This window comes from Nansenia antarctica (genome assembly GCF_963989245.1).
Source record: "Nansenia antarctica genome assembly, chromosome: 13".
NCBI lineage: Eukaryota > Metazoa > Chordata > Actinopteri > Argentiniformes > Microstomatidae > Nansenia > Nansenia antarctica.
In genome coordinates, this window is record NC_137683.1 from 18247499 (window position 1) to 18272820 (window position 25322).

The 25322-nt window shown below is 45.4% G+C and overlaps 1 protein-coding gene across 1 annotated transcript in view; it reads left to right on the forward strand.

The window, feature by feature from the left end:
• Positions 1-19374: 19374 nt before the first annotated feature.
• LOC308169732 (F-box/WD repeat-containing protein 7-like) overlaps positions 19375-25322 on the forward strand; it is a gene marked incomplete at both ends in the record, with an annotated part of 15499 nt that continues 9551 nt past the window's right edge. The window contains one exon of the mRNA XM_080544457.1: positions 19375-19413. Within this exon, the coding sequence (XP_080400583.1) occupies positions 19375-19413 (39 nt within the window). The remainder of the gene's footprint in view (positions 19414-25322) is intronic.

The following is a 25322-nucleotide window of genomic DNA, read 5'->3' on the forward strand; positions in this document are numbered from 1 at the left end:
TGCCTCTACATGCCAACAAGAATTGGGACACCACTACCCTACACGTGAACGTGCAAAACGGAGGGGTAGGGCTAAAATGTAGGGCCAGGGGGTGAATTGGGATTGGGCCTTACTGTGGTTACTGTCAGTGCAGTTCTCATGTTAACCAGCAGGGGTCATCTCCTCTCTTTAGTCCAGTCCCTCCTAGAGTACTGAAGGCTGTATGTTTAGATTACTGACTAGATTACTAACCCCCCCCCCCCCCATAATACTCTCCCTTTGAGGTTTAGGGAACACTGATTAATCCACTATAACCCCTGTGTGTGTGTGTGTGTGTGTGTGTGTGTGTGTGTGTGTGTACGTACACACCACATAAATGAATCTGTTTGATAACCCCTCTCCTCCAGTGCTGTATGAGGACTGACGCCATATGCTTCAGACCCATGGTCAGGGCTGAGGGGGATGCTAACAGGCTATCTTCAGTTGGTATACCCACCAGGTGAGAGGGGTAGGGTTTAGGGGTAGTGTTGGGTTAATGGGTAGGGCTAACCCTTCTAAGCTGTCTTGTTGACAGGACGTGGGGGGGGGGCTAGTGTTGACTTTGAAGGATTTGATCAAGACGTGTCTTGACTGGTGTAACCTACTGTAAGCTTTGGCTGTGTCTTCTGTGGTTGTGAGCTCTCTCTCTGTCTCTGTCTCTCTTTCTCTCTCTCTCTCTCTCTCTCTCTCTGTCTCTCTCTCTTTCTCTCTCTCTCTCTTTCTGTCTCTCTCTCTCTCTGTCTCTCTCTGTCTGTCTCTCTCTCTTCAACTCGAAATTCGCTTAACTTTTATGGAAACACAACTACAGGTGTAATTGCTTATAGTTGTGGACACATCTAGATGGATCCTATCGGTTGTCCCACGGTTCTGGCGGGAGCTCATTGGTTAGTTCCACATTCCGGTTCTTTCCACGTCAGCTGACATGTGCTGCATGGTCAGGTGATCATTACTGTATGCACAAAAGGAGCAAGGAGGAATGACTGGTATGTGGATACACGCACACACACACACACGCCCCATACACACACACACCGTACATACACACACTCACACACACCCCATACACACACACATACTCACACACACCCCATACACACACACACACACACACACACACACACACACACCGTACATACACACACTCAAGAACCACACACGCATACACGCACACAGACTTTGAGCTGAGTTGTGTCTAACCGGGGTCACATTCCTCAGCAGCAGCAGCATTCCAGACAGTCAGTCCGGTGCCCATCGGGCCGCGTCAGCGACATTCCCTGGCAGCATTCCTCAGCAGCAGCGCCATTCACAACAGTTTTCCAGAACTTTTTTCCGAGTCATACCAAAGACTATGAAAATGGTACCCGATGCCTCCCTGGCACTCAGCATTAAGGGTTGGATTGGGGGTAAGACCCTGCGACATACCAGCGTCATGTCCAGGGGGTGTACTTGTACATCAAGCTGCCTCATGCTACGGAAACAGGAGATAGGCTCCTGCCCCAGGCTGGGGGCAAGGACCATTAGGCTCGAGAACCATCGGTTCTCAATGCTACTTACTCTTACTTTCCCAACTTTGGTCAGATGTGTGTAATTGGAACCTCTGGGACAGTGTCTGTTACCTGATTGGTGCTTGTTGTGGTTCCAGAACCTTCCACATCCAGACCAGAGGGGGTCTGTTATAGAGACAGGACAGGTTCACTGGACAGGCTGGAACCAGATTAAAGTGTGTGTGTGTGTGTGTGTGTGTGTGTGTGTGTGTGTGTGTGTGTGTGTGTGTGTACGTACGTACGTACGTACGTTAAGTGAGGCCACAGTGTTTACTGCTAATGTTTTGAAGCAGCAGTGTGAAGTTGGGGGAGTGTTCTTGGTGTAAAGACTCTGAAGTCATGTACAGTTCTGTTTCAGCATGTTAACCAGTCCAAGAGTCAACCTACAGTTCAGTTTCAGTGGGTAAACTGGTCCAAATGTCAAAGAACAGTTCTATTCCAGTGTGTAAACCGAGCCTTGCTTCTCTTCCCTGAGTCAGGAACATTCAGATGAATTCAGATCAGCCCCAGGGTTCTGGATTACGCTGTCTCCATAGTGACCCAGACAGTGCTCATTGGCTGCTGCCCAGGGTAGCTGTTCTGAGTGTGTATATTAAGTGAGGTGTGTGTGTGTGTGTGTGTGTGTGTGTGTGTGTGTGTGTGTGTGTGTGTGTGTTAGGGCTGCACGATTTGGGGAAAAAAAATCGAATTGCGATTATTTGGACAGATATTGCGATTGCGATTTAATTTGCGATTATTATTTTTTTAAATAGCAAAAAAAAAAAAAGGAAAGTTTTTGTAAAGTGTGGCCATATCTCCGGCTAGGAAGGTCGTATCAACGTGCAGTTTGTTTGTACGTCTTCAGGGGACTTAGAAGCTCCCTCCTCTAGCACCCCCACAGCCCGAGCTACGAGTGAAAGAACTAAACTTACATTGGGTTGCTTTAAAGTTGGGTTGCTTTAAAATCAAGCTTCAGATTAAAACATGTGATGGAGCATTACTAACCTGACTCAGGTGGTTTGTTTCACACAACCATCTAGGAAAGCTTAATTGGAAGCTGTTTGGAAAAGGGCAGGTACTTTCAAAAAATACTTGGCAGGTGATTGGATGAATCTGTCTATCATGGGCTAATTTCAGAGAGCATTACCACATGATACCATCAAACTGTTAACTGCTCTTATGTAGGGCTGCACGATTAATCGATTTTAAATCGAAATCGCGATTTGAAATGACGCGATTAGCTAATCGCAAAGCCTGCGATTTGCCTGCGTTTTTTTTTATTTTTATTTTTATTTTTTGCCATTTAGCAGACGCTTTTTTAATCCAAAGCGATTTACAATTACGAATTACAGGGACATTCCCCCTGGAGTAACTGAGGGCTAAGTGCCTTACTCAAGGGCACACTAGTAGTGGTGTGGTTTCCGGCGGGATTTGAACTCACAACCTTCCGATCACAAGTCCAACTCACTATGTGTTTCTCAACCCTCTCCTCGGGGCGCCCCAGCCGCTCCACATATTTGATCTGTTCCACCACCAGCACACCTGATTCAACTAATCAAGTCCAAATCATAATTGCTTTGGACTTGATTAGTTGAATCAGGTGTGCTGGTGGTGGAACAGATCAAATATGTGGAGCGGCTGGGGCGCCCCGAGGAGAGGGTTGAGAAACACCACTACCCGTATGGGATACGTCATACAGCGCGTCGGATTCAACGTCAATGAACGTCAACGTCAATGAACGTAAAAAAAAGACACTTGTTGAGAGAAACAAAATGGTGTTGCTGTTTAAAAAAAACATAAATAAATATGTTGTCCCAATTCATATCTTTTAAGTTCTCATCCTTGCATTAGAATTAGAGCAGTTAATAGTTTGATGGTATCATGTGGTAATGCTCTCTGAAAATAGGTGATAGATAGATTCATCCAATCACCTGCCAAGTATTTTTTGAAAGTACCTGCCCTTTTCCAAACAGCTTCCAATTAAGCTTTCCTAGATGGTTGTGTGAAACAAACCACCTGAGTCAGCCTGACTCAGGTTAGTAATGCTCCATCACATGTTTTAATCTGAAGCTTGATTTTAAAGCAACCCAACTTTAAAGCAACCCAATGTAAGTTTAGTTCTTTCACTCGTAGCTCGGGCTGTGGGGGTGCTAGAGGAGGGAGCCTCTAAGTCCCCTGAAGACGTACAAACAAACTGCACGTTGATACGACCTTCCTAGCCGGAGATATGGCCACACTTTACAAAAACTCCCTTTTTTTTTTTTTTTTTTTTTGCTATTTAAAAAAAAAAAAACGCAAATTAATCGCAATCGCGATATCTGTCCAAATAATCGCAATTCGATTTTTTTCCCCAAATCGTGCAGCCCTATGCCATCAAACTGTTCTAATGCAAGGATGAGAACTTAAAAGATTGAATTGGAACAACATATTTATGTATGGTTTTTTTAAACAGCTGCCATTTTGTTTCTCTCAAGTGTCAATTTTTTTTGAACAATTCCAATATGAAAATAAAATAGGACCTTTCTACAAACAAGGTTATTTAATTATGGCTCAGGAGCAGCATCTAAATATTGCACATACTGCAATCAAGTTAAATAAAGTGATAATAAAAATGTCCAGTAAAAAAGAATAGGTCCTTTCTGTAAACATTGAAATAGATAAAGCTCTTCAACTCGTCGTAATGTAGGCCTATGTAAGTGCACGGCTCGACCGCAGATCGGTTGTTGTTGCATAGTACTCCACATGTTTCAGCTCCGTACGTGCGGGATGGAATCACATTATCTTTTATCCAGCGTTTGGATTAGTTTTTTAAACTCTTCGTTGCTCACAGTGTTAATAGACACCATGTCTTTAGCGAGGTAATGCGTGATGGAATTGGTTATTTCACGGTGCCTTCGTGAGCCGTTTTCATACGGGGTAACAGCCGCAAACGACTCTAAAACTCTAGTTTGCTTAACGTTAGACTGGGCTACGGGACTTTCACTTAACTCTCCGTCATAGAGCTGCCCGTGGTACTTTTTCAAGTGCTGATACAGGTTTGTGGCGTTGCGTCTGGATGTAGCGACTGTTCCACGACAGGTCGTGCCCAACACCTGCTTTTGTTGCACATCTGTCGTCCTAAACCCGAAATACTTACAACAGAAGTGCTGTTTTTCTTCGGGACTAAATCGTTGCTTCTGGCTCTGCTGAAGTCATTTATCCACCATGAATGTTGCTAGCTACCGAAACGTGGGCGTTTCACGTGCGATGTTGTTGTTGTGCGTGTGCGTTCATTGACATTGACGTTCATTGACATTGACGTTCATTGACATTGACGTTCATCGACGTTGACGCTCATTGACGTTGAATCCGACGCGCTGTATGACGTATCCCATACGGGTAGTGGTGGTCTAGTGGATAGTGAGTTGGACTTGTGATCGGAAGGTTGTGAGTTCAAATCCCGCCTGAAACCACACCACTACTAGTGTGCCCTTGAGTAAGGCACTTAGCCCTCAGTTACTCCAGGGGGAATGTCCCTGTAATTCGTAATTGTAAATCGCTTTGGATTAAAAGCGTCTGCTAAATGGCAAAAAAAAAAAAAAAACACAGGCAAATCGCAGGCTTTGCGATTAGCTAATCGCATCATTTCAAATCGCGATTTCGATTAAAAATCGATTAATCGTGCAGCCCTAGTGTGTGTGTGTGTGTGTGTGTGTGGAGCCGTGTGTGTGTGTGTGAAGCCATGCTGTGTTAATCCCAGGTGTGATGGTGGTGAGGAGGACTAGTGAAGACACAGTAATCAGATTATGAAGAGTGAAACTAACTCAGCCATCTGCCTCTAGAGAGCTGGATTACACTCATTAAATAGAGGCGTGTGTGTGTGTGTGTGTGTGTGTGTGTGTTAGTGTTGCACGATATACCGGTACCAACGATATACCGCGGTGCCAAAATGTCACGGTGCCTACTATACCATATAGTCTAGCAGGAAGGGCCCTCAGATTTGGAGATACCCCTACCCGAGGTAGAGCAAATGACAACCATGATTTTTCTTATCTTTAGGGTCTCCCATTAATGAAATTGATTGTTGTCAAATTTTATTTTTGGGGAAAAGATGTTTTTTTGGTTGTTCTTTAGAGCTACCCCAATCCCTGAAAAAGAGCCAAATTAGACCAGGCCGAATATGGGGAAGGTGACAAAAAAGCCCATAACTTGAGAATGATCACTCCTTTCCTCTTCAGATTTGCTGAGGTATGAACCAGGTGGTTGTCCTACATCACCAAATAGTCAGACAACTATTTACCTAAATAAATACTGAATTATAGTCCTGTAAACTTAGCTTTAGTTTAGACGGAAATTGTACTTTTTGGTGACAGGAACATAGGACTCCATCACTTTTCTCTCATTTATCAGAAAAACAGAAATCCCTGAAAAATATATCATTACTGAATTGTCTAGGGTGCTATTGAACAATAACCAGTAGTTGTATGGAAATATCTCATACAGTTCTATTGCAAATGAGATTTCTTTAGACATAGGCCTACCTCTTCTCTGATACAGTCAAATTCCGAATGGGGGATAAGTGGCATAATAGCCTATAAGTTAAGAATGCTCACTCTGATGGTCATGATATTTGGAGAGGGAAATACCAGGTGGCTGAACTACATCACCAAATAGTCAGAATAAGAGTAACCCAATCAATCCATTTTCCATTTTCTTTTTTCCATATAGGAGTAGCGCAAATTCTCTTGCGACTGGCAAAGACTCTTCCAAGCTGGCAGAGAGTCCAAAATGGGCCAGATCTTTGAGCTCGCTGAGATGGGTCTTGAGTTTGTTGAATGCTGTTGTCTTTCCTATTCTGTACAAACTACTTGTTGTGTCACAGCCAGTGAGTGCATGACATGCTGGTAGACAGTTAGACATGTCTTTTCCAATCTTCTCAGATATGGTGTTGATGGGGACATAGCTCTCTCTCATTCCATGGCCTGTATGCATGGACACCAGAGATGAACCAAACATTTCTTTGCTTGCATAGTATATGAGCAGTACTTCCACATCTGTGTCATCAGACCTCACAATGATGCGGGAATATGACTCTGCAAGATGTATGGCATGGAGCACCATCCTTGTGTCTGCCTCCTCCTGATCACTGTACAGTGATGTCAAACTGCTGACTCCTGCTGTGCAGATGCTCTTCACCTCCTCCCCTTTGTCAAATCCACCTGCCAAGATGATGGAGTCATCTGAGTGTAGTCTCTATGGGGCTGCAGTGACAATGTAGTTGCTCACAAACATGCACAGTGCAGTCTTGTTTCCACTACTCCTCAAGTACTTCCTGTAGTTTGGGACATTTGTGTTGCCAGTGATAACATGTGTAGGCCTTCCATCACTTGCACCTCTCCTTTGCCTCTCCAGGTCTTTGATTGACTGTGGGCCGTCATACCTGTCAAATACCATGACCACACATTGCATTTCATCCTGCCAGCAGCCCGGAACCATGGTATTGCTTCAAACATGCAGTTGAGATGAAGGTCAAAGTTAGCTTCACGCTCTGATCGTAGCATTCTGAGTAAGAGATCAGCCCCTTTGAGGAAATTCAGCCAGTACTTAAAAGTTGCTGATTGTTGAACTCCCCTCTCTGAAAACTGTTGTATTCTTCTCCTCAGTTCAGGAAGGTCTGTCTCCACTTCACTTAAGAACTGTCTGGCAGAGACCTGGTCGTCGCCATGAAAGGCATGCTGCACATCTCGCAGGAGGTGTTCTTGTTCAGCAGACAATGGACTTTGGCCTTTTTTGTTCAGCCAGGAGACCAGTGCCATCCAGAAGAGCCTGAACAGAGCCTCTGAAACAACCTTGATGCTCCTCACACCTCTTGTCAGTTGTTTCCCCTGAAGCATCTGCCGAGCTGTTGCGTCAGCATAGACTCCAGACTCGGTTATCATGTCAAAGAGGCCCCCGTCTGCATACACCTTCCCAATGCTTGCCAGAAAGGCCATGGTGACGTGCATTCCTCCAATTCTCATGGTGATCTTGCCATCCAAAGCTTCAGGTTTGCTCCACAGAATTTGCTGTGCTTTGCTGTAGATGGCAAGGTCAGCAGTTACAAGTATATGCTTCTGTCCCAGTTCTTGAGCAAGCTGTGTGAGCTGCAAAAGAGCTGTATAGATTGTAGATAGGTCTGATGGTGAAGCTCTTATGAAGGGCATATATTGTACTGTTGTTAATGGGATGTCTGACGTGGATACATAGGCATTGAATGCAGACCATCCTGGGATTCTCTGGTCTTCTTCTTTCATGATACGGCTCACCTTCCAAAGTAAGTCTTGGCCTTCTGCTGCCTGAGCTTTTGTGCTGTCTGATTTGAGGACCTGTGGTAGAACTGCTGGTGGTTCAGATCGCCTACCTGGCTTGATGTATCTGAAATTCAAGAACAAGTCACTAGGCATCTTTTGTCATATAATTCAATCTTTAACAAAATGCCCTTACAAACAACAACACTCCAGATTCCTTAGATTATGATGTGTGACCTCACAAATAATGTGTAACTTGAATATTGGACAAATGCTAGTCTGACTTACACAAGTGTAATGTGAAACTTGAAGCCTCCAGTGCACATTACACATTTTACATTTTAATATTGGATTATATTGCATTAACATACAGTATATCAGAGCCATTTCAATCAAGTATTGCATGTGTCTGGCAGATAGTTGGTCTATAATATTTACCTCTGAACCTCTTCATTATCCAAATCACAGCTGTCCAGGGCATGGAGAGATCTCTCTGGGATTCTCAGGATGGGGTTGTGTGCTGTGGCAACATCACCTCTTCTGTATACAACAATTGCCATGGAATCTGTTGTATTTTTGCCATCCAGCGTCTCTTCATTCTGGTCAAAGTTGTCAATGGCTGCATCGATTATCCCATGTTCTGTGGTTCTTGTCAGTCCATTTGGAATGTAAACACCTTTGCTTCTCTGTAATTGATCTGCTGCTACTGATGTGAGAAATTGACGCACTTCATCATACGACACACAATGACCCATCATGTGTAGCTTGTTGATAAGGGCCTTGCTGCCAAACTCATGATGGATCATAATCCCAAGTCCTAGTGTGATAGGTGTACGCCTGCTGCAGCACTGTGCAATTAGATCATGGCAAAAGGTTATAACACTTGTGTTATTCTTCAGAGCTGGGTCCTCATCACAGGTCTGCACATTTTTAAATGCACCTGCATTGACACACCAGTTCACAAAATCATACAGAGTGTTTGGCACATATTCACTGCACTGGAGAAGGGAAAGCTTGTCACTGCTTATGTAGAATTGAGGCTCATGCTCAACCTTTTCCATAGTTTTCCTCAATATACCTGCAGCCTGGTGGAGGATTTGAGTGTCAGTGAGGGTCTCTGTTCTCTGTGGAGGCATTGTCTCCCTGTCTTCTGTTATGTTTTCTCTGAGGAGAGAAGCTTCTCTCATTGCATGGCCAACAGTCATGACACCAGAACAGATCAGATCAGATTTTCCAGGACATTCAATGAAGATGAGTTTATCCCCATAATGCTGGTTCATCTTTTCTTTGAGTTTCCAGGATTTATACATTGTTGGTTCTGTAGCTGTACTCAGTTTTCCTTTATAGCTCTCAGTTACAGCACTCAGTGTTGTGACAGTCATATGCTTTGAATTAGTTAATTCTTCAGTTAGCTCAATGAAAGCTCTTTCATGTTCATTTAACTTCTTTTCTGTTAAATGTTTGTTTCTAGCTGCTAGAATGTTCCTTTCTGAAAGATAGTGTCCTAGGCAACTTCTGTGATACTTTGCATCATAGGCAAAAAGATCTTCATAGGTCAGCATACGGTGATGTATTATTTCATCAAACCTCTCTGAGGCTGCGTTGAGGACCTTTGACCTTGTACTTTCACCTGTACCGGTACATATAGGGGTCAGGCCTTCTCTCTTTGTGACTTTCTGGCTGCAATTGAAACATTGGCTGCAAATGAAACACTAGCTACGGATGTCAAATCTAGTGTCTCTGGACAGTCTTTTACTGATCCTGGGGTGGTTCTTGATCACTGGTTGTAGGCGTATAGTTATGTGTGCTTGAATAACTGGCCCGACATGACCTGTGATATGAAACCTTGACCTTGAAGGACAGTATGTCATCTGAGTGGGGCGATAGTCTCTTATGAACTTCATCATCTCGTCCTTGAGCAACGTTCAGTATGGTTCTGAGTCCTTGTAAGCTGGGCTCTGCTAGCCTCTGCCTAGATCCGAATGCCTGCACTATGGTTTAAAAGCTCACAAATCTAACAATATATTAATATCATAGTTGGACATATGTGTTACCTGTTATCTGTCATTAGATTGGTGATAATCTGAACAGAACTGTCAATCCACAGCCCCTCTCCCTCTGAGATGGAGAATGTTATGGCTGCTGCTGCCCAGTTGGCTACACAGTTTTGAAACATGCAGCTGTCACTCAAACCAGAGTGGCAGAGAGTGTTCCACTGTCAAGCTTCAAAATTATTTCTATACTGTACTTTGAATTAAGGTTCCAGTTTTAATACAACCTGTACTATTTACACCTATGTTTTAGAGGCTTGCAATTTAGAACTAATAAACTTTATTTTATTGGGTTACTCTTATTCTGACTATTTGGTGATGTAGTTCAGCCACCTGGTATTTCCCTCTCCAAATATAATGACCATCAGAGTGAGCATTCTTAACTTATAGGCTATTATGCCACTTATCCCCCATTCGGAATTTGACTGTATCAGAGAAGAGGTAGGCCTATGTCTAAAGAAATCTCATTTGCAATAGAACTGTATGAGATATTTCCATACAACTACTGGTTATTGTTCAATAGCACCCTAGACAATTCAGTAATGATATATTTTTCAGGGATTTCTGTTTTTCTGATAAATGAGAGAAAAGTGATGGAGTCCTATGTTCCTGTCACCAAAAAGTACAATTTCCGTCTAAACTAAAGCTAAGTTTACAGGACTATAATTCAGTATTTATTTAGGTAAATAGTTGTCTGACTATTTGGTGATGTAGGACAACCACCTGGTTCATACCTCAGCAAATCTGAAGAGGAAAGGAGTGATCATTCTCAAGTTATGGGCTTTTTTGTCACCTTCCCCATATTCGGCCTGGTCTAATTTGGCTCTTTTTCAGGGATTGGGGTAGCTCTAAAGAACAACCAAAAAAACATCTTTTCCCCAAAAATAAAATTTGACAACAATCAATTTCATTAATGGGAGACCCTAAAGATAAGAAAAATCATTGTTGTCATTTGCTCTACCTCGGGTAGGGGTATCTCGAAAACTAAAGCCTTTTTTGAGGACTTGCTGCTAGACTAATAAGCTTTATACAACGGTACTACCGTGGAATACTATACTACCGTGTTGAACACGGTACCAGCGGGGCAACTCATAACACTTTCGGCTGCGATCGTCAATTCGCTCCGAGAGCGCCGGAGCGCACACTGGGTGCAACGTCACAGAGCGACCGATTCGTTTGATTGGACGAGAGGCGTTCCGCGAGTGCGGGTCAGATTTCCAGAGCGAATTGACGAACGCAGCCTTTTTCGCGACTACACATCGCGTTAGCTTTGTCGGCTAACAGGTTAGCAACCTCAAACGTTGTTCCTATGGTTCCTGCGAGCTCAGTGGGCATTAACTAGAAAATTAAAACCACTGAGTTTTCTTAAGTTGAGTTAAGTCTTGAGCTACAGTTTGGAAGTAGCCCTCTATTTTTTTGATATGCCAGTGTTTGCTTTTACTTTTCAAGTTCGTGAAAAAGACCCCACAGACATACAGACACAGAAAGACAGACAGACACACACACACACACACACACACACACACACACGCACCTACTTTGCTATACTCTTGCAAAAGGCCAGTTGGTCTGTTTGATGTTTCAAACTACTTATTAATAAACATGTTATTCACAAAAATATCGGTTTCAGTACTTTTACTTACCTGTAGAGTTACAGTGTAATGCATTAAATGCATGTTATTCATGCACCACTCATTAAGTTATTGTAACTTGTATAAATACATTGCATGTTCATAAAAATAAAAAGTGTTACAAAAGTGCCGCGGTATCGCGATACTACTCAGTATCGTGATACTTGGGCTGGTATAGTATCGCAGGGTAAAATATTGGTATCGTGACAACACTAGTGTGTGTGTGTGTGTGTGTGTGTGTGTGTGATAATGTCTACCTCTCTCTCTCTCCGTTTCTCTCTACCTCTACCAAAGTAGTCTTCAATTTGATCAATAATGTCAAGGAGGGGAGAGAGAGAGGATGGGGGAGAGAGGAGGGGGAAAAGAGAGGAGGGGAGAGAGAGGATGGAGGGAGAGAGAGGAGGGGAGAGGGGGTGGGACCAGGCATAGAGGGAAAGAGGGACTGTAAAGTAGAGGGGGGGAGGGTGTGGAGGCAGGCAATGACAAACAGGTGTTCAGATGTGGTATCTCCAGACAGGACACACACAGGCTGTAAAACAGGAGGAACGAGAGAGAGAGAGAGAGAGAGGTCACAACTTCAGTGGCTGTAACGCTACACTAGGAAAATGTGTTGAAGAATGTTGTCTGTCTCTCTCTCACTCTCCCGCGCTCTCCCCCTCTCTTTCTCCCTCTCTTTCACTCTCCCTCTCTCCTTCACTCTCCCTCTCTCTTTCTCACTCTCCCTCTCTTTCTCACTCTCCCCCTCTCTCTCTCTTTCTCAATCTCCCTCTGTCTTTCACTCTCCCCCCCTCTTTCACTCTCTCTGTCTTTCCCTCTCTCTTTCTCCCTCTCTCTTTCACTCTCCCTCTCTCTTTCTCACTCTCCCTCTCTCTTTCACTCTCCCTCTCTCTTTCTCACTCTCCCTCCCTCTTTCTCACTCTCCCTCTGTCTTTCCCTTTCCCTCTCTCTCTCCGTCTTCTCTCCTCTCTTCCTGCCATTCTCTCTCCCTCGCTGACCTCCTCTCTAATCTTATCCACAGTTCCCCTGAGGACGATTACTGTGGTGTACACACACACACACACACACACACACCCTCCCCTCTCTCACCTTCATTAAAGTATACATGAGCACTTAGTCAGTGACATCTACACAACACTCCATGTATTCATAATGCATGAAGTACAGATCTCTCTCTCACACACACACACACACACACACACACACACACACACACACACCCTGCATTCATAATGCATGCCGTACAGATTGGTGTTGTGTATACACAGAGGTCTGATGGTCCCCTGCCTGGCCCTGTGGCGCGCCCTCCTAAATGCTCCCCCTGGAAACAATGACACCACTGCTCCTCTGGGCCTGGGGGTCAACTGACAGAACACACACTGACAGGGAGAGTGAGAGAGACAGAGTCAGAGACAGAGACAGAGTCAGAGTCAGAGTCAGAGTCAGAGTCAGAGACAGAGACAGAGTCAGAGTCAGAGTCAGAGTCAGAGTCAGAGTCAGAGTCAGAGTCAGAGTCAGAGTCAGAGTCAGAGACAGAGACAGAGTCAGAGTCAGAGACAGAGTCAGAGACAGAGTCAGAGACAGAGACAGAGTCAGAGACAGAGTCAGAGACAGAGTCAGAGACAGAGTCAGAGTCAGAGTCAGAGTCAGAGTCAGAGACAGAGACAGAGTCAGAGACAGAGACAGAGACAGAGTCAGAGTCAGAGTCAGAGTCAGAGTCAGAGTCAGAGACAGAGACAGAGTCAGAGTCAGAGTCAGAGACAGAGACAGAGACACAGACAGAGAATGAGGTGAGGTGTGTCTCTATCACACACACACACATTATGATGACAGTGATTTTTCACACACTTTCCTTCTAATCCTCCAAACTCACGCTATCCAGGATGCTCCCCCCCTCACACACACACACACACACACACACACATGTGGACACAGGCACAAACATGCGGATACACGAACACACATGTGAATGCACACAGACACATACACACACACACACACGCACACACACACGCAGTGTACATCTGTCTCTCATGTTCTGGTGACTTTGAAGTGGTGTGTTCTACAATGTGGCCTCCTGTTGTTAATGGATCAGCAGGGAGGTTTACAACACACACACACACACACACACACACACACACACTGACACACACATACACACCAGGTTAATAGGGGCAGGTTTACAGGTTCTTCAAAGGCGGCGTCTCAGTGGGTTTGCATAGCACTCATTCCACTATACGAGAGAGAGAGAGAGAGAGAGAGAGAGAGAGAGAGAGAGAGAGAGAGAGAGAGAGAGAGAGAGAGAGAGAGAGAGAGAGAGAGAGAGAGAGAGAGAGAGAGAGAGAGAGAGAGAGAGAGAGAGAGAGAGAGAGAGAGAGAGAGAGAGAGAGAGAGAGAGAGATTGAGTGACAGCTGGGAGACCTCTGCTGCTATAGGACCATATCTGTCCAGGGGGCGGTGTTTACGGCTAAACAGCTTTAGCAGACCATCGCTGTTCCCACAGTGTGTGTGTGTGCCCTGAAACCCAACCCATCAGTGTTGTTAGTGTAGACAGACGATGAGTGTGGGGATCTCTCGACAGATGGGGGAGGAGGAGGGGGGAGTGTGTGTGTGCGCGTTGACACCTCAGGGCTTGTGTGGGGTTGACCATTACGCCAGAGGGAGGGGGCTAGGAGTATAATTAGGGTAATTAGTGTGTGTGTGTGTGTGTGTGTGTGTGTGTGTGTCTGTGTGTGCATCTGTGTGTGTGTCTGTGTGTGCGTGCGCTTCTTTGGATGACCTAGAGGTCAGTCCGCTGTGAGAAAGCTCTGACCCCAACCAGCCCCCTGTGTGTGTGTGTGTGTGTGTGTGTGTGTGTGTGTGTGTGTGAGAGCTTCAGCAGTGTTAACCACACACAGCCTTTCTGACTGGCATCTTTTGTATTTGTTCACTTATATGACATTTGGGTCCCTGTCTAGATGTGCTGCTTTCCCTAGTAACGGCAATATTATTATTATTATTGTTGTTGTTATTATTATTATTATGCATAACTGAACTCATGGACACACACACACAAGAAGGCTCTGGGTGAAGACAGACATATCTCCTTCACAGATATGTGATGGGGGGGGGGGGGTACCCAACAGGCCTGGCATGCGAGGAGGGCGTCGGCATGGTTCCGCAATCGGTTGGTCTCGGTATGAGGGGATTGATATGATTGATGTGTGTGTGTGTGTGTGTGTGTGTGTGTGTGTTTGTCTGCGCGCGTGCTCGCACCATAGATCCCTGAGACTGCAGCATTCGCTCCGCGCCCCACACGGGGGAAGATAACATAACTAGGTCCTCTCTCTCACGGAGAAACCACGACTATCAAACCCCTCCCATCCCTCTCTTATGGAAGCATATAGTAGACTTAATTCAAATGCTAATGCAATATGAGATTGCAATTCCACTTTTGCAGTTCCACTTTTGCATGCATTCTTTCAGACAATATTCAAATTCAAATGCAATTCTAATGATTTGCATTTTCATTTTCATGTACCTGAGGTGCACATTCACTGTCAATATTAAAATTATAATGCAAAGCCATTTGACATTTAATTTTCAAAGTCATGTGCTGCTTTGTAGCTGACAAAATTCAAAAGTTAATTCTAATGTGCAGATGACTATGCAATCCCAAAATAGCATATTCATTTGCCACTTTTGCCTGCGTTATTTGAGTCAATATTCAAATTGTAATGCAATAATGTGATTCGCAATTGCATTTACATGTTCTAGTAAACACATCCGCTTTGTAGCTGACAAAATTAAAATGACTATGCAATCCCAAAATAGCATATTCATTTGCCACTTTTGCCTGCGTTATTTGAGTCAATATTCAAATTGTAATGCAATAATGTGAACAGCAATTGCATTTACATGTTCTAGGAAACGCATCCGCTTTACAGCGGACAAAATTCAAACTCTCTATCTATGCAATTCTCATGTTCTACCGGCCTGTCAATCGTTCTCTGGGGGCGGGACATTGTTTAGCAATTGCATTTACATGTTCTAGGAAACACATCCGCTTTACACCGGACAAAATTCAAACTCTCTATGCAATTCTAACACATCCGGGTACTTTGCTCTCCCGTCATGTCCACGCCTGTGTTAACATAGCTTGTTTTATAGCATTTTCGCTTTTGAATTTGTCTAGTGTGTAATAGTTGTGATATGTTATGTGTATATGTTTGTGAATATGTGAATATGTTTTTCTGTTTTTGCACCTTCAGAAGAACCACATTTTCATTGTATAGGCAACTGTACAAGGACAATAAAGTCTATTCTATCTATATTCTATACGCATTGTTTGTTATTTTTCTGGTTTTGATCGCTTATGGATTATTTTTGTACGTCGCCAAGTTTGATTGTTCTATTCAATAAATGCTCTAAAACGTACTTTTCATCTCAGCGGATTGTTTGGCGCATCATACAATTACCAGCCCAGACCCTGCTTACGTCTCTCAGCGACTTTTTACTTTTGGCTCTATCTATCTATCTCGCTACAGGTGTCATATAACCCTAACCCATATCCTGTCATATAAAAGTACCTTATTGAATCTCCAGGTAATGTAGGCTATTTGAATGAATGAATGAATGGTCTTTATTGTCATTGATATAGTACAGGTACCAAACAACGACATTTGGGAGGGGGGGCTCCCCTGGTGCTAGGAAAGAGAAAAAAAAAACTAAAAAAACAAGAAGGGAAAGGAGCTGGTTTACATAAATAAAGGCTATGTACACTATCCACTATACTATACTGTACAGATAAAACGACTAGGGTTGTCATATTGCACATAGTGTTATTGCACATTCATTTAAAGTGTCGCAGTTTGCAGGCTTGAAATGTACACATTTGTGCCTCAGCACTACACCTGATTTTTCAATCCAGCAGCTGCCATCAATCCGTCCAGACTGAGGGCCCAGAACCTAGGTCTTTGCTGTGTTCAGGGCCTGGATGGCCCTGGGGTAGAAGCTGAGCTTCAGTCTGTTTGTCCTTGCGGACATGGTCCTGTACCGCCTGTTCGAGGGCAGCCGAGCAAAGTGTTCGTACCCAGGGTGGGATGGGTCTCTGGAGATCTTGGAGGCCTTCCTGAGGCAGCGTGTGTTGTACAGCTCTTCCAGAGAGGGGAGGGGGGCGCCGGTGATCTTCTGGGCCGTTCTCACGACTCTCTGTAGCGCATTCCTCTCTGCGGCTGTGCAGCTGGAGAACCAGTTGCAGATGCAGTAGGTGAGGATGCTCTCCACTGCGCAGCGGTAGAAGGCCACCAGTATCTCCTGTCTGGTGTGGTCCTTCCTGAGGACTCTCAGGAAGAAGAGCCGCTGTCGTGCCTTCTTGATGATGGCTGCTGTGTTGTTCTTCCAGGACAGGTCATCCTGTATGTGCACCCCCAGGAATCGGAGGGTTGAGACTCTCTCCACGCTCCCTCCGTCGATGAGCAGGGGCTGGACCTCAGATTTTTTCCTCCTGAAGTCCACGATGATTTCCTGGGTCTTTGACTGGTTCAGCAGCAGGTTGTTAACCTTGCACAGCTTGCTCAGCTGCTCTACCTCATCCCTGTACGCCGCCTCGTCCCCCCCCGAGATGCAGCCCACCACGGTCGTCTGCAAACTTTACGATGGAGTTGCTGGGGTGGACGGGGGTGAAGTCGTAGGTGTAGAGGTTGTAGAGGATGGGGCTTAGCACGCAGCCCTGGGGGGGACCCAGTGCTGAGTCTGAGGGCTGTGGAGGTGTGGGAGCCCACCCGCACCCTCTGGGGGCGGTCGGACAGGAAGTCCTTGATCCATGCACATATAGAGTGTGATAGTCCCAGGTCTAGTAGTTTGGTCACTAGCCTGTCTGGAAGGATGGTGTTGAAGGCAGAGCTGAAGTCCACAAAGAGCAGTCTCGCATAGCTGTTTCCCCTCTCCAGGTGGGATAGAGTGGAGTGGAGAGTCGTCGCGTTTCTGACATCCATCACTTTTGCTGTCGTTAAGATACTTTATTTTTCTGTTTTGGTAGTCTGTCCAATGTGACACTTGCCCTCCTCCACCGGCCCTAGTTTTGGATCTAGCTTGCTGTTCATTATTTTCATGATAAATCGTAGCTAGCTAGCTATAACATCTTCATATACACCATACAGGCTACTAATTAACAGTAGGCACTGATTAACAGTAGGCAAATGCCCATTGAACAGATTTATTCATTATCCTATCTTAAGAAAACTAATGTAACACTCTCATCTGGGGATTTACACAGCAAATTAATTTAATTTTAATTTAATTTAATTTTGCCATTTAGCAGACGCTTTTAATCCAAAGCGATTTACAATTACGAATTACAGGGACATTCCCCCTGGAGTAACTGAGGGCTAAGTGCCTTACTCAAGGGCACACTAGTAGTGGTGTGGTTTCAGGCGGGATTTGAACTCACAACCTTCCGATCACAAGTCCAACTCACTATCCACTAGACCACCACTACCCCTGCAAATCAAATCAAAGATCGACAAATCCCTGATGACAGGGAGAGGACGTATGACTGCTCTGATGAATCAACCCCTATTTCATTAATTTTCTCTATATAACGATGTCGATCATTGATTGGCAACGACACTATATAATAGTTTGCCTAACTGGCAATCGGATTTGGGCTCCTAATATCTAAAAAGCCCTACGGTTTTCTTATTTTATCTGATTAAAGTAGCAAAGACCAGAAATTTCCATTGACCGCCAGTCAAACTTCTACACTGCTATCACCCAAAAAGGGGCGTGGACATGACGGGAGAGCAAAGTACCCGGATGCGTTAGAATTGCATAGAGAGTTTGAATTTTGTCCGCTGTAAAGCGGATGTGTTTCCTAGAACATGTAAATGCAATTGCTCAACATTGTCCCGCCCCCAGAGAACGATTGACAGGCCGGTAGAACATGAGAATTGCATAGAGAGTTTGAATTTTGTCCGCTGTAAAGCGGATGCGTTTCCTAGAACATGTAAATGCAATTGCTGATCACATTATTGCATTACAATTTGAATATTGACTCAAATAACGCAGGCAAAAGTGGCAAATGAATATGCTATTTTGCGATTGCATAGTCATTTTAATTTTGTCAGCTACAAAGCGGATGTGTTTACTAGAACATGTAAATGCAATTGCGAATCACATTATTGCATTACAATTTGAATATTGACTCAAATAACGCAGGCAAAAGTGGCAAATGAATATGCTATTTTGGGATTGCATAGTCATTTGCACATTAGAATGAACTTTTGAATTTTGTCAGCTACAAAGCAGCGCATGACTTTGAAAATTAAATGTCAAATGGCTTTGCATTATAATTTTAATATTGACAGTGAATGTGCATCAGGTACATGAAAATGCAAATCATTAGAATTGCATTTGAATTTGAATATTGTCTGAGAGAATGCATGCAAAAGTGGAACATGCAATTGCAATCTCATATTGCATTAGCATTTGAATTTAGTCTACTATATGCTTCCATACTCTCTCTCTCTCCGACTCCACCCCTCCCTCCCTCCCTCTCTCTCCGACTCCACCCCTCCCTGTTTCACGGTGCATTCCTCTCCTCGGTGCCAGCCCGCTGCAGACCTCTCTCCCTCCGGCAGTCAGACAACCTCCTCCGCCCGGTCCCCATGGACTAACCCCTGCTAGCTGCCCGCAGGGAGACGTGCCCGGACATGTCCAGTCTGACAGAGGGCAGGAGAGAGACCTGAAACAGACAGACAGAGAGAGAGAGAGCGAGAGAGAGAGAGAGAGAGAGAGACACCTGAAACAGAGAGAGAGAGAGCGAGAGCGAGGAGGAGTATCGTCGCCAAACGGACGAGCTGGATTCACGGCAGCGCGTCAAACGCAGGAATTACCACCGGGAATAATCATGGGCTTTTACGGGACGCTGAAGCTGATCTTTTATAAAGTGAGTACGGTAGCAGATTTGTTTCTCACATCGCTGGTCTCGATGTGACGATGGTGATTTGAGTGAGTTGCTGAAACAGACGGGTAGTATCTTAGTATGACAGCCGCTTTGCGAGCAGAGGAAATGGGTCTCTGGGCTTTTCTCTAGTCGGGTAGGAGGGCCGAACTGGACCACTGCGGCTCCGATGGAGGCCGTTCTCTCTCTCTCTCTCTCTCTCTCTCTCTCTCTTCATCTCCCCCCATCTCTCTCTCTCTTCATCTCTCTCTCTTCATCTCCCTCTCTCTCTCTCTCATCTCCCTCTCTCTCTCTCTTCATCTCCCTTTCTCTCTCTCTTCATCTCTCTCTCTCTCTCTCTCTCTTCATCTCCCTTTCTCTCTCCCTTTCTCTCTCTCTCTCTCTCTCTCTCTCTCTCTCTCTCTCTCTCTCTCTCTCTCTCTCTCTCTCTCTCTCTCTCTCTCTCTCTCTGCGACCAGCCTTGAAACGCAGAAGGATAAGCCGCTGTAATGAGATTAATATGCGCTTTCTCTTCCGTGTGTGTTCGGTGTCGTGGATAGATGACAGGGCGAGGGGTTCCCGGTGTCCTCGGTGAGATCCGTCACTGCGGAGGAAGGACGAACAGACATCTTGGCTGTCCGCATTGATCCGATAGATCGACCCGATTGATTTGATTGGATCTGTGTTGATCACTTGTGATGTGATGGCCTCGAGGTAGAACGTGATCGTGCACTAACGGAGGCCTGTCGGTTATTGCTATGACACTCACACAGGGGTCCCCATGCTTGCTGCGACAGTGGGCTGTGTGTGTGTGTGTGTGTGTGTGCGCGCGTGTGTCTGTGTGTGTCTGTGTGTGCGCGTGTGTCTGTGTGTGTGTGTGCGTTCCCATCTTACACAAAATTGGGTATTCAGTGACCGTGGGGCTTCCTTCTGATCTCCCGGTCTCCCGGTAACGGTACAATTTTAGTCAGCCTTTTTTCATTCCTGTGTGATTCCAGAAAAAAACAGTTTGGCACACGTTATATCCTAACATTAGTCGACACCAGGGGCGGCGCTAGGGGGTGGCTACTTGGGCTCAAGCCCCGGATGTTTTCTGAAAAGCCCCGAATGTTTTACTAAAAAAAATAAAAAACTCTCGTGAGTAACGTGCAGTACCGGAGTCCAACAGAGAGGCAGCAGCTGCGCGACATTAGCCTGCGTACTGCGTAGCCTGCCCTGCCCTGAAGAAGAAGTGATCTCATTCGGTGCCTGACTTGCAAAATTGTAAGGATGGATATCCCAAAGTTGTTTTCAACAAAACAAGCGCCAAGAACTGTTGCAGCAGCCGTATCAGCAGCTGACAACAATAACATCACCAGCAGTGATGATGTTTCAGGTTTGTGAATCTTATTAGAAAGGTGACTGACTCACTGACACTACTTTTCCGGTTTGCTAATGCTAGCTGGCTATCATAACATAACGTTATGTTATAATGAAAATGAAACATAGCAAGGTACTGTTACGGTACATGGTAAGAAATCAAACAAAGGATAATACTTATACAAATAAAGTGAATAACAGGCTGATAGTCTTTGATATCTGCACTCTGGTTGACTGAGTAACAAGTGAAAAAGAATGATGTAACGTTAATGTTACAGCTAGTAAACATGGAGTAACCACATTAAGTATGCCCTTATGGTAGTATGTATGTATACAGAACATGACTCAAATCTATCCTAAGATGTAACGCTAACTAACTAAGTTTGTTTAATGTCCCAGGGGGGATTTGATTTCACAGTACTATACACAGGCCAACAATACATGTAATATATCGTCATATAACACAGGACAAGACAATCAATACAATATAAGTGGTGAGCACAGAGTCTGCCCTGATATACATACTGTAACATAACTAGCCTCAGCCCATCAATTATGTAATTCTATACAAATATAAATGATGGTGACTGACAGGGGGAGCTACGTGTGCTGACCTCCCTCTGTGCCCAGAACCACCACAATTAGTTTGCTTCATTAAAGGGTGTGAATGTATATGTGTTCTCCAGTGCCTTTTGTCCGCTTTAAGGTGGTGGTAAGTTGAAGGTTGAAGGCAAAATTTTCCGGCGCGCTCCGCGCGCACATTATATTCTCCCTCTGGGCTAAGCCCCGGATCTCCTGCGATCCTAAATCCGCCCCTGGTCGACACTAGGGCAGAATGAGCTGAAATATTAGGCTATGTCATGTTATATCCTAACATAAGCAGCCATTAGGGCTGAATGAGCTGTTATTTCATGTCATGTTAGATCTGTAAGACAGAACAGCCTGTTGGAAATGTGTCTGTCTATTTGTGGAGAACACAGGCCTCGCCACATTCCTCTCATCTTACACATGTTTGTGGTTCGGGAGGGGTGAGGTGGAGGAGGGAGGGGTGAGGTGGAGGCGGGAGGGGTGTGGTGGAGGCAGGAGGGGTGAGGTGGAGGAGGGAGGGTGGAGGCGGGAGGGTGGAGGAGGGAGGGGTGAGGTGGAGGTGGGAGGGGTGAGGTGGAGGTGGGAGGGGTGAGGTGGAGGGGTGAGGTGGAGGGGTGAGGTGGGAGGGGTGAGGTGGAGGGGTGAGGTGGAGGTGGGAGGGGTGAGGTGGAGGCGGGAGGGGTGAAGTGGAGGGTGGAGGAGGGAGGGGTGAGGTGGAGGTGGGAGGGGTGAGGTGGAGGGGTGAGGTGGAGGTGGGAGGGGTGAGGTAGAGGTGGGAGGGGTGAGGTGGAGGTGGGAGGGGTGAGGTAGAGGCGGGCGGGGTGAGGTGGAGGTGGGAGGGGTGAGGTGGGAGGGGTGAGGTGGAGGAGGGAGGGGTGAGGTGGAGGTGGGAGTGAGATGGAGGAGGGAGGGTGGAGGAGGGAGGGGTGAGGCGGGAGGGGTGAGGTGGGAGGGGTGAGGCGGGAGGGGTGAGGTGAAGGGGAGGGAGGGGTGAGGTGGAGGTGGGAGGGTGGAGGAGGGTGAGGTGGAGGCGGGAGGGGTGAGGTGGGAGGGGTGTGGTGGAGGCGGGAGGGGTGAGGTGAAGGGGAGGTAGAGGTAGAGGTTGGGAGGGGTGAGGTGGAGGCGGGAGGTGGGAGGGGTGAGGTGGAGGCGGGAGGGGTGAGGTGAAGGGGAGGTAGAGGTTGGGAGGGGTGAGGTAGAGGGGGAGTTGGAGGCGAGGGGTGAGGTGAAGGGGAGGTAGAGGCGGGAGGGATGAGGTACAGATGTGTGAGGTGAAGGAAAGGTAGAGGTGGGGAGGGGTGATACCGAGTGTTATTAAATTATAATAATAATGATATTGTGGTTCGAACAGTGGATGGAGGTGGTTGAGATGTTGGTTCATTGATGTGATGGATTATATGAGAATAAGGCCACATTTACATTGCCAGGTGACACAATTCAGATTTTTTGCTCACATATGGCATAGATCGGATATGTAACATGAACGTGTGAGCAGTAAAAAAGCACATTGAATCTGATATTCTCAGATCCGATTCAGACTTCAATCATTATGTGGAAATAAATCTGATACGAATCAGATATGTCATTTCAACTGTGATCTAAGTGGACAGGTCGGATATTCCTCGTAATTGCGATTCGCACATCATTGACATTGCAACAGTCTTTGCATTTTGATGATGTTTGATGTTAGTTTCACTCACAACAGCTGTGGAAGAGGACCCGTCAAGACAAGACAGTGGACAAATGTAGCCTAAATAAACATACTTCGGAAAGCAATGGCTTGGATTATAATTTCTGTCTCGTTTGCGTCCATTGCAAGTGTCTGTTTACTTATTTTTACGTTCCAGTAACCAAGACCCACGTGTACGCATGAAGGTTGTTTCAAGTGTTAAGCAAGTGTAAGCACATTTGAGCGTATCAGATATGGGTCATTTGAAAAAGTAGATGTAAGAAGGCGTTCCAAAAAATCGGATGTAGACAAAAAAAACGGAACTAGGCATTACGACCTGCAGTGTAAATGCAGCCTTAAAAACATCAGCCAACCAGTTATAGAAGTTTACACATACACACACACAACCACACACACACACACATGCGTACACACACACACACACACACACACCATTGTCTATTGTGTTATCTCCCCTTCTGAAGAGTCTGCCTCTCCTGCTACCTATCTACCACCCACACTCAAACACACACACTCTGGCTTTCTGTCTGTCGCATACACACACACACACACTCTCTCTCTGTTTGTCATACTTAGACTCTCACTCTCTGCCTTCTCCCCCACATCTGCCACTCTCTGCCCCCCCCCCCACACACACACACACACACACACACACACACACACATCCTCCCCTCCTCCTCCCTCCTCCCCCCTCCCCTCCTCCGTGCCTATAAAGCTGATACCACATCCTCCCTTGCAGGAAATATATTGTTGTGTAGCGTGGGGGAGGGAGGGGGAGAGAGGTAGAGACGGAGAGAGGTAGAGACTGAGAGAAGGGGGAAGGAGGGAGAGAGAGAGAGGTAGAGACCAGGGTTTCCGTTAGAAAAATTTGCCGTCGGACATCGTGTCCGGGAAGAATTCGATTTACCGGACAAACGTGATATATTCCGGTCATCATATTAAAATATAATAAAAAAAAAAAATTTCAAAATCATATTTCTTTTTTTCAAATCTAATATAGCTGTTTGTCGCGGTGATTACTGTTGTGTAGCGGCCTATATATGCCATTTAATGTCTATTTCTCATCCGATACGATTAGATGCGAGCTATATAATATATAATAATATAACATGATTTGACGCATGCGCGCTATGCCATGCGTCAAATCCAGCGCTGAACGGGCGCCTCACTGGGAACTGAACAGACAGCATCGATCAATGAACGGACTCCACATTACGTTAACTGAAGTTTGTTAAATTGTTTGGGATTAATGTGAGTTTTCTATTTTCTCTTTCCAGTTTTACCCTTTTTTTAAAAATCAATAAAACAACGTCATTTCTATAACCAGGTCTCGCTGGTTGGGAAGGCATTTCGTTTAGCTCGGGAGTATGACAATGGGGAGAACATAACTGTTTATTGAGAAACAATTGATAGGCAGTCTGGGATACGTATATAAAGAAATACCACAATGTCTAGATGTATAACATTTTATTGAACAGTAACAGTGCAAGCATGTAGGCTTCTGGCGTGACACGGGCCACGGCTAGCCTAATTTCCGTTCATATGCCTTTTATCAGATAAAATAAAATAGAATAAAACTCTTTGAAAATAAATAGGCTTTAAATTAACTTGCAATGCGTATAGGCTAATTTCCGTTCGATGTTACAGCCTAGGCTATGCCTTTTCTCAGATAGATAGGGGATAGCCCTGTAAGCTCATACGGGTCTGTATGTCGTCCTGAAGACCGGCTGTTAGATCATATCGCTGAAGTTTGTCTCCATCTTAGTGTAAATGTTGTCCGTTTTGTTTGTTATCCTTGTTATTGTGCGATAAAGTTAAAGCGCTCCGCTTCGGGACACCATTTTCAGCTGAGCACCAAACACACACACACACACACACACACACTCGTGTAACACTGCCCGAGAGAGAAGGACCCGCCCCCTTTAGTTAGCCTATAGCCTATAGGCTAACTAAAGGGGGCGGGTCCTTCTCTCTCGGGCAGTGTTCTGTGTGTGTGTTTGGTGCTCAGCTGAAAATGGTTAGAGGGAATTATTTTCACCGGACATTTATGTCCGACGAGTTTTCAACTTGTCGGACTTCCACTAATTTTACCGGACAAAGACCGGTAATTACCGGTTAACGGAAACCCTGGTAGAGACAGAGGGAGAGAGAGATTGAGGGAGGGGGAGACAGAGAGAAAGAGGGAGGGGGAGAGAGAGACACAGACAGAGGGAGGAGGAGAGAGAGACAGAGGGAGGGGGAGAGAGAGAGACAGAGGAAGGAGGAGAGATAGAGACAG